Genomic DNA, 12,160 nt, shown 5'->3' with positions numbered 1-12,160 from the left:
ACTGAATGGCTGCTTCACAAATTCTGTTTATCTTCTCAGCTTTCTAGCACTCTTTTCTGCTGTTTTATTCCTCAGGCAAACTCCACTTTTGAGGAACTTGAACGCCTCAGACTGTTGACCAAAGCTTGGGAAGAAGTGGGACCTCAGCTGTGGTACTTCTTTCAAAACAGCCTGCAAATGAATATGATCCGTGTATGTTATAACTTAGCAGGGATCCGCAGTAAGAGCAGCCTGTCACCATCCTTGATTTTTCCTAAGGGGGAAGAGAATTAATTGGTGGGATTTGGCTGGAAGTACAGCAAGGAACCTGTGGCCTTTAAGGCTGTTGGACTGGTTACAGGGCTTCTTTTGAAGGTGTTACAGCATCTCTGTGACAAAACCCCAGATCTGGACACTTCAGAATCTGGCTAATGACTTCTTAATAAAGGCAGCAATTGATGCTTCTCTGTCTCTCCAGAATGTCTTTCAAGAACAGACAACTTGATCTTGTGTTCTGCACAGGCAAAGAAGCCAGTAGGACCATGTTTTTGCTGGCCTCAGCAATTTACTGCCTTAGGAAATTACCTATTTCCACATCTCTTATCTCTGACTTTGATCAGCTGCAAGTAATATCTGAAGTTGAAGTTTATAAAGCAGTTCATACTAGAGAAAATATGTGGTTTTCCACACTCTTCTATTTTAGATGAGACATTTATTACATTTATCCTCTTGTTTATAAGAAAACAATGCAGAAAATAGTCAAGGTTAGATTTATTTTCATCCATTCTTCAGGTCTCCCCTCCAGCTATGCAGTTGCTGATTTAGGAAATTAATTCTTTAGCACAACCTTTTGTACTACTTCATGGCTCAGAAAGAGCTGTGGAAATGGAAACTTTTCTAGCAAAACAGGGCATACAAGGAAGGCTATTGTAGTAAAGCTGTCTTGATATGTTTCCTCAGGACTCTCTGAAGCACCCTACAGTGAGGGACTTCTTGAACAGACAGCTGGGTGCTGAAGGCTTAACTGCTGAACACATAATCAACTTTCTCCACAATGGGTCCCCAGAAAGCCGAGAGAAGGGAATGGCAGACTTTGACTGGCGGAACATCTTCAGTGCTGCGGACCGAGCTCTGCGTTTGCTCAGTCAGTATCTAGAGGTAAGGGCAGCCTTTCCACTGCTGGGAATGCTTGTACAGTACTTAAGGCAGTACTTAAAGTCTGTGGTAACAGACAAAGTTAAAATCATAAGACATCTTTATTTGTTTCATTTGAATGTTTTGAAGAATTTTGTGTTTGAACCCCAAACTCTATATTCAGAGTGTTAGTTGAGTGTGTAAATACACTTTGGTGCTGAGGTAGAAAGTGAATGCAAAACCTCAAGGAAACGATATTTGTAAGTACTAATAACTGACAGGCCACTAATTTTAGTAAGCTCAGGGCCAAAGAAGCTAATGATTCTTTGGTAAATCCCCCTCCGGGTTTTTAAGCACCTGATCAAAATTCCTTTGAAACCAGTAAGGGAGTTTCTACTTGTTCTGTAGCTACTTCCAAGAGATGTCTGTGTGCCTTTCCTGGGGTCCATACTCCCTTTCTCTAGGATGCTGTGTTTTGTAGTGTGGCTATATGAGGCTTTCTGAGAGCCACAGTGCAGAAAGAGAGGTGAAGTTTCATTACATTAATTAAAAAATGCTAAAATTCTAAGTGAAAATATCAAGCCATTGTAAAAATATGTGGAAGATACTTTGAGTAAGAAGTTTCTCTGATGTGGGCAATTCTACCAATGAGTTCATCAGACTCATTACTCTGTGAGCTCTTTTGGTTTAGGCTTTGGTTTTTTTTTATCCTGTATATTTCCAACTGCAGGTAACGATGTGTTGGAACTAGACCTGAGATAGAGTGGATTCCTGCTAATTTAGGTAAATGAAATGCCAGCTCTTCTTTGTAAACTTCTGAGCCCAGGCAAAACTTGAGGACGCTGCAATGTTGTGGTTTTAACTCAGTGTTAAAAAAACTATTGCTGTTGGCAGTAATATTAATACTTGGGAACTCAACACTTAGCATCTGCCATATGAGGGTCAAGGTTTTTATTGAGATTAATTATATTTTACAAGCATCTCTGAAAGAAATGTAAGTATTTAATTATTGAATTGTTAAATAAGCTAAGCCTCAAGCTCACAGAGAAAATTGGTACTAGTTGTAGGCAACAGGACCAAGCCTAGCTCTCCCACTTCCAATGGAGTTCAGTCTGAAAGACCATCCCCTACATGAAGGCAAGACCTGAGGGTTTATCTGCCTTCATATAGCTATTACAAGATGGAACAATAAAGCTTTTGCAGAAAGCTCTGCTGGTTCTTCTGATCATCTTTTTACTTCATGTTAGCAGAATTACTTCCTGCTCAATCTGAGTGAAATATATTGCTTGCAGCAAGTTAATACTGGAACATCCACAACATCAGGGCAGTTACTGTACCTGGTAGTAGATCTTTGTGTCCTAAAGTTCTTTGTAATGAGCTTACTCTTTTAAGAATGCTGCTTACACCGAGATGATAACAATTGAGAATGTTTTCACACTGTGCCAAGCACACTGGGAACAAATGTCCCTTTCAGGGACACCCTACTCCTTGCTATAGTATGCAATGAGCAGAGGAGTGCTGTCAGCAACTATCTTTGGAGACTCCACATCTCTGCTGCAAGCTGTAGTGCAGCTGAGAAGCCCAGAGGTTATGCAGTGGCTGCTCATCCTCACTACCCAAAGAATTTCTTGTTCTTCCCTTAGATTACTTTAGGCCACAGAAGACCTAAGCTGTTGTGAGACATACCTAGTCACCTCTTTATACTTCTTATTTTCTGGTTTCTTTTCCAAGCCTGTTCTTAGTATTTCAGTTTTGGTTTTCCTATCTTCACTGAACCATTTTAAATTGTTAAATAGTTACCAGGAGAAAATACAACATAAATTTCCCCAAGTGGTTGCTGAATGAATTTTGATATGGTGAAGTTTATGAAGGCACATAAATGCCTTCATAAATTGAATTGCAGTTCACTGAAAAAAAAACAAAGTTAGAGCAGACACCTTTTGTTTTGAATACAGCTAAGGTTAAGAGAAAGAAATTCTAGCTTTTGGCTAGTAGATTACAATGTAAAATCTCTTTTCACTTTCAAATTATGTGAGTTATTACAACACTGATGTCATAGCCTATGTTCTTATACAAGCTTTGGTTTCACTCCTCTCACAGAAGATCTACAAGCATTTGTGGTTTATGTTTCAAAAGCTTGCTGCTTCCTCAGCTGGATGTCTGGATGGCCTATATTGCTCCTCAGCGTAGTCCCAAAACTGTCTGTTCTGCAGTGAAAATCTTAACATCAGTTGTCTGTCAGTACTTTGCCAGTGTCACTCCCACAGATTCCCCAGGAGAACTACATGAGTTCTGCAGCTGCCACAAGTACCTTGAAAATAACATTCCTCACAACAAAGAAACAGCAAATAGTCTTCCAGGCACTGCAGAGACACAGTTCCACAGAAGGACTTTGCTGGGAAACACACTTTGGCAAGAACTAAACTCAGTTCCAGAACCTCCAACTATGTAGGATAAACATAGGATAGGATAAAAGTAATTAATACAACCTGACCCATCAGTCTAATTTGATTTCTCTTCTGGTATGCAAGTCAGGAAGCTTTTCTACTTTATTTTGCTTTCTGATATAATAATCTATGTAGTTTAATCTTGTAAAGCAAACTAGGAGAATGAACATTTGCAGATCAGGAAACGTAAAGCTACAAAATAGTTAAATTGTCAATTTAAGCTGTTCCATTTTGCTGCCAGTTAAAAATACATTTTTCTATAGGTCCCATTAAACTGTGATACTTCAAGTTTTAAAGGAAATAGAGCATGATTTTTCACAGGGAAAGGTTAAATAAAGGAGTGTTTAAGATGTCTTCCCATTGAATAGCAGGTTGCCTGTATGAGTATTTTCATGTTGAGTAGTTTTGGTTATTGACCTGCAAGAGATAATCAAGAAGATCAGATCAACCAAGTTAGCCTCCTGAATTTTATGAAGCAAGGGTTAGGGGAAGTAAGTATCTTCCCGGTCCATCTGGGGATTGCACGCTTCTGCGCTCCAGTAATATCTTGCCAGTTCTAAAGGGCAGAAGCTGAATAGACAAACATAAGTCTGTAATTTTACAGCTAACTAATGATAGAGTTTGTTCACAGTCCTTTTGTCTTACAGTGCCTGTTAAGTAGGATTAAATGGGGGGACATTAGATTTCCTTGACTTGGTGTTTTGTATATGGGCTGATAATACATTTTGTAATAATGACAGAGGCTAAAAGACAACAGTTTGCTGTGCAGTGGAAACTATGTTTTGTTATTGAGATAGCCAATGCATGTTAACTTAAGCCAGCAGGTTAATCGCATACCAGAATTCAGTCGGGACACAATATTGTCAGTAAAATCAATTGACTAGTTGAGTGGCATTAAATAGGAATAAATGCCTAAATACCCAAGATTTGAATTTATGCTCTGACTTTCCCAGTGCTTTTCAACTGAAGTCTATGCCTGATGTGATTTCCTTATGGATCAGTCACCCTTTAGCTCTGTGATATACACTCAGGTACTTCCTAGGCTGAAAAAAAGTCCCCGTGCTTGAAAAAGGATAGTGTTCTGGTTCAGCTGGACTGCTAAAAGCTCTTGTGGTGAGATTTATTTTATAGCTGAGTTAATTTATCTCCTGGATGCAGATTCTGAAGTCTGTTCCTGATGGTGGGATCTCATCTTTGCCACAGCTTTAGCCCTTCCAATTCAGATATTTGTGTTTTTGAGAGAATCTTCAAAGTATAGTCCAAGTGGCAGAGTTCATGCGTCCATGGCTGGCTGAGTGCAGTGGCATAAATATATTGTGAAATATTATTTCATTCTACCTAATTAGTGAATGTGGCAGCATAGGTTTTGGCTGAACCTGCTACTGGCTATACATTCTGCATGGATACATCAAATCTGCCCTGTCATACCTAGATTGCAACAACAGCTCCTGCTTTAGTGGCCACCCTTGCTTGATTTCTTGCTCATCAGAATGGACATTTCTTGAGCTTGGAGGAATAAGCTACTTTCAAAATGATTCCGTCCACTCACATTGACCACAGCAATGCTAAATCTGAGGTTTAGAGTTCTTTTTAGGGAGAACAGTGTTTCTGAGCTTGTATTGGTAATGCTGTGGTTTGAATTTGTTGTAAGAATTAGACTAAGACTGGGCAAGGTTTCAGGAGGGAGGTGAGAGTCTTTGAATAGTTTCAGCATAAGCTTTTAAAGTTGAAAATAGCAGATATTTCAAATGAACCTAGCTCCCTTTTCTGTTTTCAGCCATTGCTGTTGGCATTAATGTATACCTCTTGCTAGTCTATTCTGATGTGATTTTTATCTTTGTGATTATTTGTAGTGTTTGACCTTGGATAAATTTGAAGGTTATCCCAATGAAACTCAACTGACTCATCAAGCCCTTCATCTGCTGGAGGAAAACAGATTCTGGGCTAGTGTGGTTTTTCCAGACATAGAGCCTACAGCCAGCAGTCTTCCACCACATGTGAAATACAAGATCCGGATGGACATAGATGCAGTGCAGAAAACAAACAAAATCAAAGACAGGTAAGTGATGGTTCCTTCTCAGTTCTTGCCTGCCATAGAATGAATATGAGAGACGTAAGGACATTAAAACCTGCATTGGATATGTGCATGAAATCCAACTGTATTCACGAATAGTTAGTACGTAAATGCAATGCCATCTCCGGTTACCAGGTGGTAACAGTACCAGAAGTAGTATCACTCTTCTGGCAGATCAGGCAGTGGGTAGGTGCATGGGTACATGGCAAAGGGAACGACTGCTCAGAATCTATTCAGTGACCTGAAGTTTTCACTGGGCTCCATCAATGGGAGAGGCAGACAAGGGAGTCCTATGTGGATTGTGACCCAGCTCTTCTCCACCTGGACAGCAGAACTTCTGTACTGTTCCCCCTCAAATGGACTTACTCAAAGGGGTAGAAATACTTTCTCAGGTTTGTCTACATAGAGGAATATAATGGTGTCTGGTAGCTGCAATCCAGTTGTTGCAGTTTAATCTCCAAGGATACTGTACTCCAAATACAATTATTTCTATTCTAGAACAGTTACTCTGTTACATGATTAGTGTGCATTTTTGGCCAAAATTGCTATTCTGTGTCAGTGTAGAGCAAATTAAAGGAAAGGAACCTTTCCAGGTCAGAAACTTTCTCAAGCAGCATCGTCTGACAGACCAAAATCTAGAAAAGACAACTGCAGGCAGTACTCCTACAGTTTCAGTAGTAAGATTTTTATGTATCTATTCATTTCCCTTCTACCCCTCCCCTAAAGCCACTGCTTACCCAAGTGATTTCCCTCTGAATTTTCATTTGAGATACTGGGATCCTGGTCCAAGAGCTGATCCTGTGGATGATTTACGTTATATCTGGGGAGGTTTTGCATATCTCCAAGACATGATTGAGCATGGGATCATAAAAACCCAGACCAACGCTGAAGTGCTGATAGGAATTTATCTGCAGCAAATGCCATATCCGTGTTTTGTGGATGATGTGTGAGTAAAAGCTGTCTTAATTCTTATGAATACTTGAATTACTGCGTGTTTTAAGACTCTCAAGCACCAGTTATAGCCCTAGTCCTAAGGTACATATGCAAAAGCAATAACTGAGACATAACTGAATGAATTTGTTCTTTTCCTTTTCCTGTCTTAACCCAGACTCCAGAAGCAGCCTTTGCCAAGTTACTAGCCCTAATCCCAGTCCTGGGCTGTGTTGTGCCAAGGCAACCAGTGTCCAGACCTAAAATGAACACTAAACACTGCCCCTTGCAAGCAGTGGTTTTCTTCCAATTTTGTATATCACACAAAATAAAATAATCTGGGGCTTTCTGGCTTTCCTTTTCCAACCTAATAATAGCCTAACCTGAACTTTCACACTGATTGCAGCCCAGAGTCTGTTGTCAGCATGGCACCCCAACTATAAGGCTTTGATCCCTAGCAATGTCAGCCCTGGAACTCCCCCTGGGATTACACAGGACCCAGCAAAACTGTGAGCTTTTGAAAAGGTTTTATCTAACTGTCGTGGTTTAAACCCAGTCAGGTAACTTGTTCACTCACTCCCAGTGAGTGGTGCCGAGCTGACAACAATCAAGGTCCGTGTTCGTCTCCCCCCCCTCCCTGCACCGGGGCTCTCCCCTTCCCCGCTCCCGGAGGAACGGGGAGGAGGATCGAGAGAGTGCAACTCCTACGGGTTGAGACAAGAACAGTCCAGCAACAAATCACCACCGCTACTATCAGCTAAAACAATGATAAGGGAAAATAACAAGGGAAGAGAATACGATACCACCGGCCAAGAAAACGAGTTCCACCCGGAAGCCCCTGTCCTTCCGGGTAACTCCCAGTTACCCCCCACCCCGGGCATGACGTGCTGTGGTATGGAATACCTCCCCGGCTAGCCCGGGTCAGGCGCCCCGTCTCTGCCTCCTCACAGCTTCCCCTCCTCCCTGGCAGAGCATGAGCCTCACAGAGTCCTTGGTCAAGGTAAACATCACTTAGCAACAACCGAAAACATCGGCTTCACCAACGCTGCTCTCAAACTAGAAGTCAAAACACAGCACTGCACCAGTTAACACAAAGGAAAAACATGACTGCTACTGCTGAACCCAGGACATTATCCACCCCTTATTCCATACCATTCACGTCGTGCTCAGATCCCACATTTTCAATGCACCATCGCTCTCCCACATATATACATCCATATACATACAGACCAAGAGGAAAAAAAAATCATTTTCTTAGTGCATGGACCAATCCCTATAATGCTGCCGAGTCCATTCGGTCCATGATGTTCCAAGTTCATTCTCTGTTGGGATGATGGCTGGAAGGAAGTCAGGGCCAGTCGCTGGTGACCTGGAGACATCTAGTTGATGGGCTATAAAAGCATTACACAGCAGGCAACAGTATACAATTGAGTTCACTGGCTGTTTTCCCCTAAAATCAAATCCCCTTGAGGTATACATCGGACTTCCCCATCTTCCCGCATTACCCACCAAGTATATCCAGGTCCCTGAGCAAAAGCAATCCCACGAGTGGGTTTGCCTTTACCTGAAGCAGGAATAACCCAGACTGTCTTCCCCAGCAAATTCTTCATATGCACCACAGGAACTTTGTCCCCCTCTACATTATGTAAAAGTTCTGACTGGGCTGGGCCAGCCCTGTTGGCAGATCCTCTGGTGTTGACCAACCAGGTGGCCTTTGGTAAATGTGTATCCCAATGCTTGAAAGTTCCCCCACCCATCGCTCTCAGTGTAGTTTTTAACAGCCCATTGTACCGTTCGATTTTCCCAGAGGCTGGTGCATGGTAGGGGATGTGATATACCCACTCAATGCCATGCTCTTTGGCCCAAATATCTATAAGGTTATTCCGGAAATGAGTCCCATTGTCTGATTCAATTCTCTCTGGGGTGCCGTGTCGCCACAAAATCTGTTTCTCAAGTCCCAGGATAGTGTTCCGGGCAGTGGCATGGGGCACAGCGTATGTTTCCAGCCACCCGGTGGTTGCTTCCACCATGGTAAGCACATGGCGCTTGCCTTGGCGGGTTGGTGGCAGTGTGATATAGTCAATCTGCCAGGCCTCCCCATATTTATACTTCAACCATCGTCCTCCATACCAAAGAGGCTTTAACCGCTTGGCTTGTTTAATTGCAGCACATGTTTCACACTCATGAATAACCTGGGCAATAGTGTCCATTGTTAAGTCCACCCCTCGGTCACGGGCCCATCTGTATGTTGCATCTCTGCCCTGATGGCCTGAAGTGTCATGGGCCCACCGGGCCAGAAATAATTCACCTTTATGTTGCCAATCTAAGTCCATCTGAGCCACTTCAATCTTAGCCGCTTTATCCACTTGTTGGTTGTTCTGGTGTTCCTCAGTGGCCCGACTCTTGGGTACATGGGCATCTACATGACGTACCTTCACCACCAGGTTCTGCACCCGGGCAGCAATATCTTTCCACAGTGCAGCAGCCCAGATGGGTTTACCTCTGCGTTGCCAGTTGCTCTGCTTCCATTGCTTCAACCACCCCCACAGGGCATTTGCCACCATCCATGAGTCAGTATAGAGATAAAGTACTGGCCACTTTTCTCGTTCAGCAATGTCCAGGGCCAGCTGGATGGCTTTCACCTCGGCAAATTGACTCGATTCACCCTCTCCTTCAGCAGTTTCTGCAACTTGTCGTCCAGGACTCCATACAGCTGCCTTCCATCTCCGATGCTTTCCCACAATACGGCAAGAGCCATCAGTAAACAAGGCATACTGCTTTTCACTTTCTGACAGTTTATTATGTGGTGGGGCCTCTTCAGCACGCACCACCTCCTCCTCTGGTGACATTCCGAAATCTTTGCCCTCTGGCCAGTCCATGATGACTTCTAGAATGCCTGGACGACTGGGATTTCCTATTCGAGTTCGTTGTGTAATTAGTGCAGCCCATTTACTCCATGTAGCATCAGTTGCATGATGTGTAGAGGAGACCCTGCCTTTGAACATCCAGCCCAGCACGGGCAGCCGGGGTGCCAGGAGGAGCTGTGCTTCAGTGCCAATCACTTCCGAAGCAGCTCGAACCCCTTCATAGGCTGCCAGTATCTCTTTCTCAGTTGGGGTATAGCTGGCCTCAGATCCTTTGTATCCCCGACTCCAAAAGCCGAGGGGTCGACCTCGAGTCTCCCCTGGAGCTTTCTGCCAGAGGCTCCAGGTAGGACCGTTCTCCCCAGCTGCAGTGTACAGCACATTTTTTACATCTGGCCCGGTCCGGACAGGTCCAAGGGCTACTGCATGAACTATCTCGCGTTTAATTTGCTCAAAGGCTTGTTGCTGCTCAGGGCCCCATTTAAAATCATTCTTCTTCCGGGTCACATGATAGAGAGGGCTTACAATCGAACTGTAATTTGGGATGTGCATTCTCCAGAACCCCACTGCACCCAAGAAAGCTTGCGTTTCTTTCTTATTAGTTGGTGGAGACATTGCTGTTATCTTGTTGATCACATCTGTGGGGATCTGTCTACGTCCATCTTGCCATTTTATTCCCAAAAATTGAATCTCCTGTGCAGGTCCCTTGACCTTACTCCGTTTTATGGCAAAACCGGCTTTCAGCAGGATTTGGATTATTTTCCTCCCTTTCTCAAAGACTTCTTCCGCTGTATCGCCCCACACAATAATGTCATCAATGTATTGCAGGTGTTCTGGAGCTTGCCCCTGTTCCAGTGCAGTCTGGATCAGTCCATGGCAAATGGTAGGGCTGTGTTTCCACCCCTGGGGCAGTCGGTTCCAAGTGAACTGGACACCCCTCCAAGTAAAAGCAAACTGTGGCCTGCACTCTGCTGCCAAAGGAATGGAGAAAAATGCATTGGCAATATCAATCGTGGCATACCACTTGGCTGCCTTTGACTCTAGTTCATACTGAAGTTCTAGCATGTCCGGTACGGCAGCACTCAATGGTGGTGTGACTTCATTCAGGCCACGATAGTCTACTGTTAGTCTCCATTCTCCATTAGACTTTCGCACTGGCCATATGGGGCTATTGAAGGGTGAGCGGGTCCTGCTGATCACCCCCTGACTCTCCAGTCTACGGATCAGCTGATGGATGGGAATCAGGGAGTCTCGGTTGGTGCGATATTGCCGCCGGTGCACTGTTGTGGTTGCAATTGGCACTTGTTGTTCTTCAACTTTCAGCAACCCCACAGCAGAGGGATCTTCTGAGAGACCAGGCAAGGTGGACAGCTGCTCAATTTCCTCAGTCTCCAAAGCAGCAATACCAAAAGCCCACCGGTACCCTTTTGGGTCTTTGAAGTACCCTCTCTTGAGGTAGTCTATGCCGAGGATGCATGGAGCCTCTGGACCAGTCACAATAGGGTGCTTTTGCCACTCCCTCCCAGTCAGGCTGATTTCAGCCTCCAGCACAGTCAACTCTTGGGATCCTCCTGTTACTCCAGAAATATAGATGGGTTCCACCCCTTGACAGCTTGATGGCATCAGGGTACACTGTGCACCGGTATCTACTAGAGCCTTATACTTCTGTGGGACTGATGTGCCAGGCCATCTGATCCACACAGTCCAGTAAATCCGATTGTCCCCTACCTCCACCTGGCTGGAGGCAGGGCCCCTCTAATGGTCGTCACAGCATTGGACACTTAAGTCGTGTTGAAAGGGATTATTCTTCGTTATCACAGGAGCTGGAGTAAAATCAGCTCTTCCACTCCATCTGGGAAACTGCTCACCAGAGACTGAAGCCGTAGCTCTCATGGGACGATCAGTCTTGGCCCTTGCTCCCCTCTTCAGTTCACTCACCCGTTCCTCCAAAGCTGAAGTAGGTTTTCCATCCCACTTTGTCATGTCTTCTCCGTGATCCAGCAGGTAAAACCATAGGGTACCCCGTGGCGTATACCTTCTGTATCTCCTCTCTTGAACAATAGGACGTCTTTTGTTAATAGCTGAGACGCGTGTTGGTACACGTGAGGAGCTGGATAAATCAGATACATCGTCCCTCAATTTGTCGAGGTCCTGGGACAGTTTTTTCACAGCTGAGATGATGGAAGGAGTGAGATTGTCTTCGAACTCTCGGAGTTTATGAACCATTTCATCCACTGTTAGTGGTACTATGTCATTCCAGGTCACTGTTGCCAATGAATGGGCATATGATGACGGTGCATTCCGTGTAAGTTTTCGCCACATGGGTCGTGTACATTCAACTTCATCTGGATCTATAGGTGTATCCCCGTTATTCGGCTTGATGTGATAGATCATCTCTACGATGGCCGATTCCCTCAGAGACTGGATGCCTTTGTCTATAGTAGTCCACTTGGCCGAACGACTCGTAACATCGTCCTTGTACGGAAACCTTTCTTTCACAGCTGCCAAGAGCCTCCTCCAAAGGCTGAGGGACTTTTTCTCTCTTGCAATTGCTTTGTCAATTCCCCCTTCTCTAGCAAGTGATCCCAGCTGCTTGGCTTCTGTACCTTCTAGTTCGTGACCATCGGCCCCATTGTCCCAGCATCGGAGTAACCAGGTGATGATGTGCTCCCCTGGTTGACGGGTAAAATCTTTTCGCATATTCCGCAGCTCGGTTGAGGTCCGAGTTCGAG

General features: G+C 44.3%; 1 protein-coding gene across 1 annotated transcript in view; it reads left to right on the top strand.

Moving 5' to 3' along the window:
- ABCA4 (ATP binding cassette subfamily A member 4) overlaps positions 1-12,160 on the top strand; it is a 79,049-nt gene that overhangs the window by 20,186 nt on the left and 46,703 nt on the right. Inside the window, exons 10-13 of the mRNA XM_061462063.1 lie at positions 76-192; positions 940-1,137; positions 5,414-5,619; positions 6,404-6,580. Coding sequence (XP_061318047.1) covers positions 76-192; positions 940-1,137; positions 5,414-5,619; positions 6,404-6,580 — 698 coding nt within the window. The remainder of the gene's footprint in view (positions 1-75; positions 193-939; positions 1,138-5,413; positions 5,620-6,403; positions 6,581-12,160) is intronic.

Source organism: Pezoporus flaviventris, unplaced genomic scaffold (genome assembly GCF_033815535.1).
Source record: "Pezoporus flaviventris isolate CSIRO_AGI_PZ_B2104156 unplaced genomic scaffold, CSIRO_AGI_Pfla_v1 ptg000001l, whole genome shotgun sequence".
NCBI classification, from domain to species: Eukaryota; Metazoa; Chordata; class Aves; order Psittaciformes; family Psittacidae; genus Pezoporus; species Pezoporus flaviventris.
Note: the sequence above shows the minus strand (reverse complement) of the source record. Positions and strands in the feature narration are given on the sequence as shown.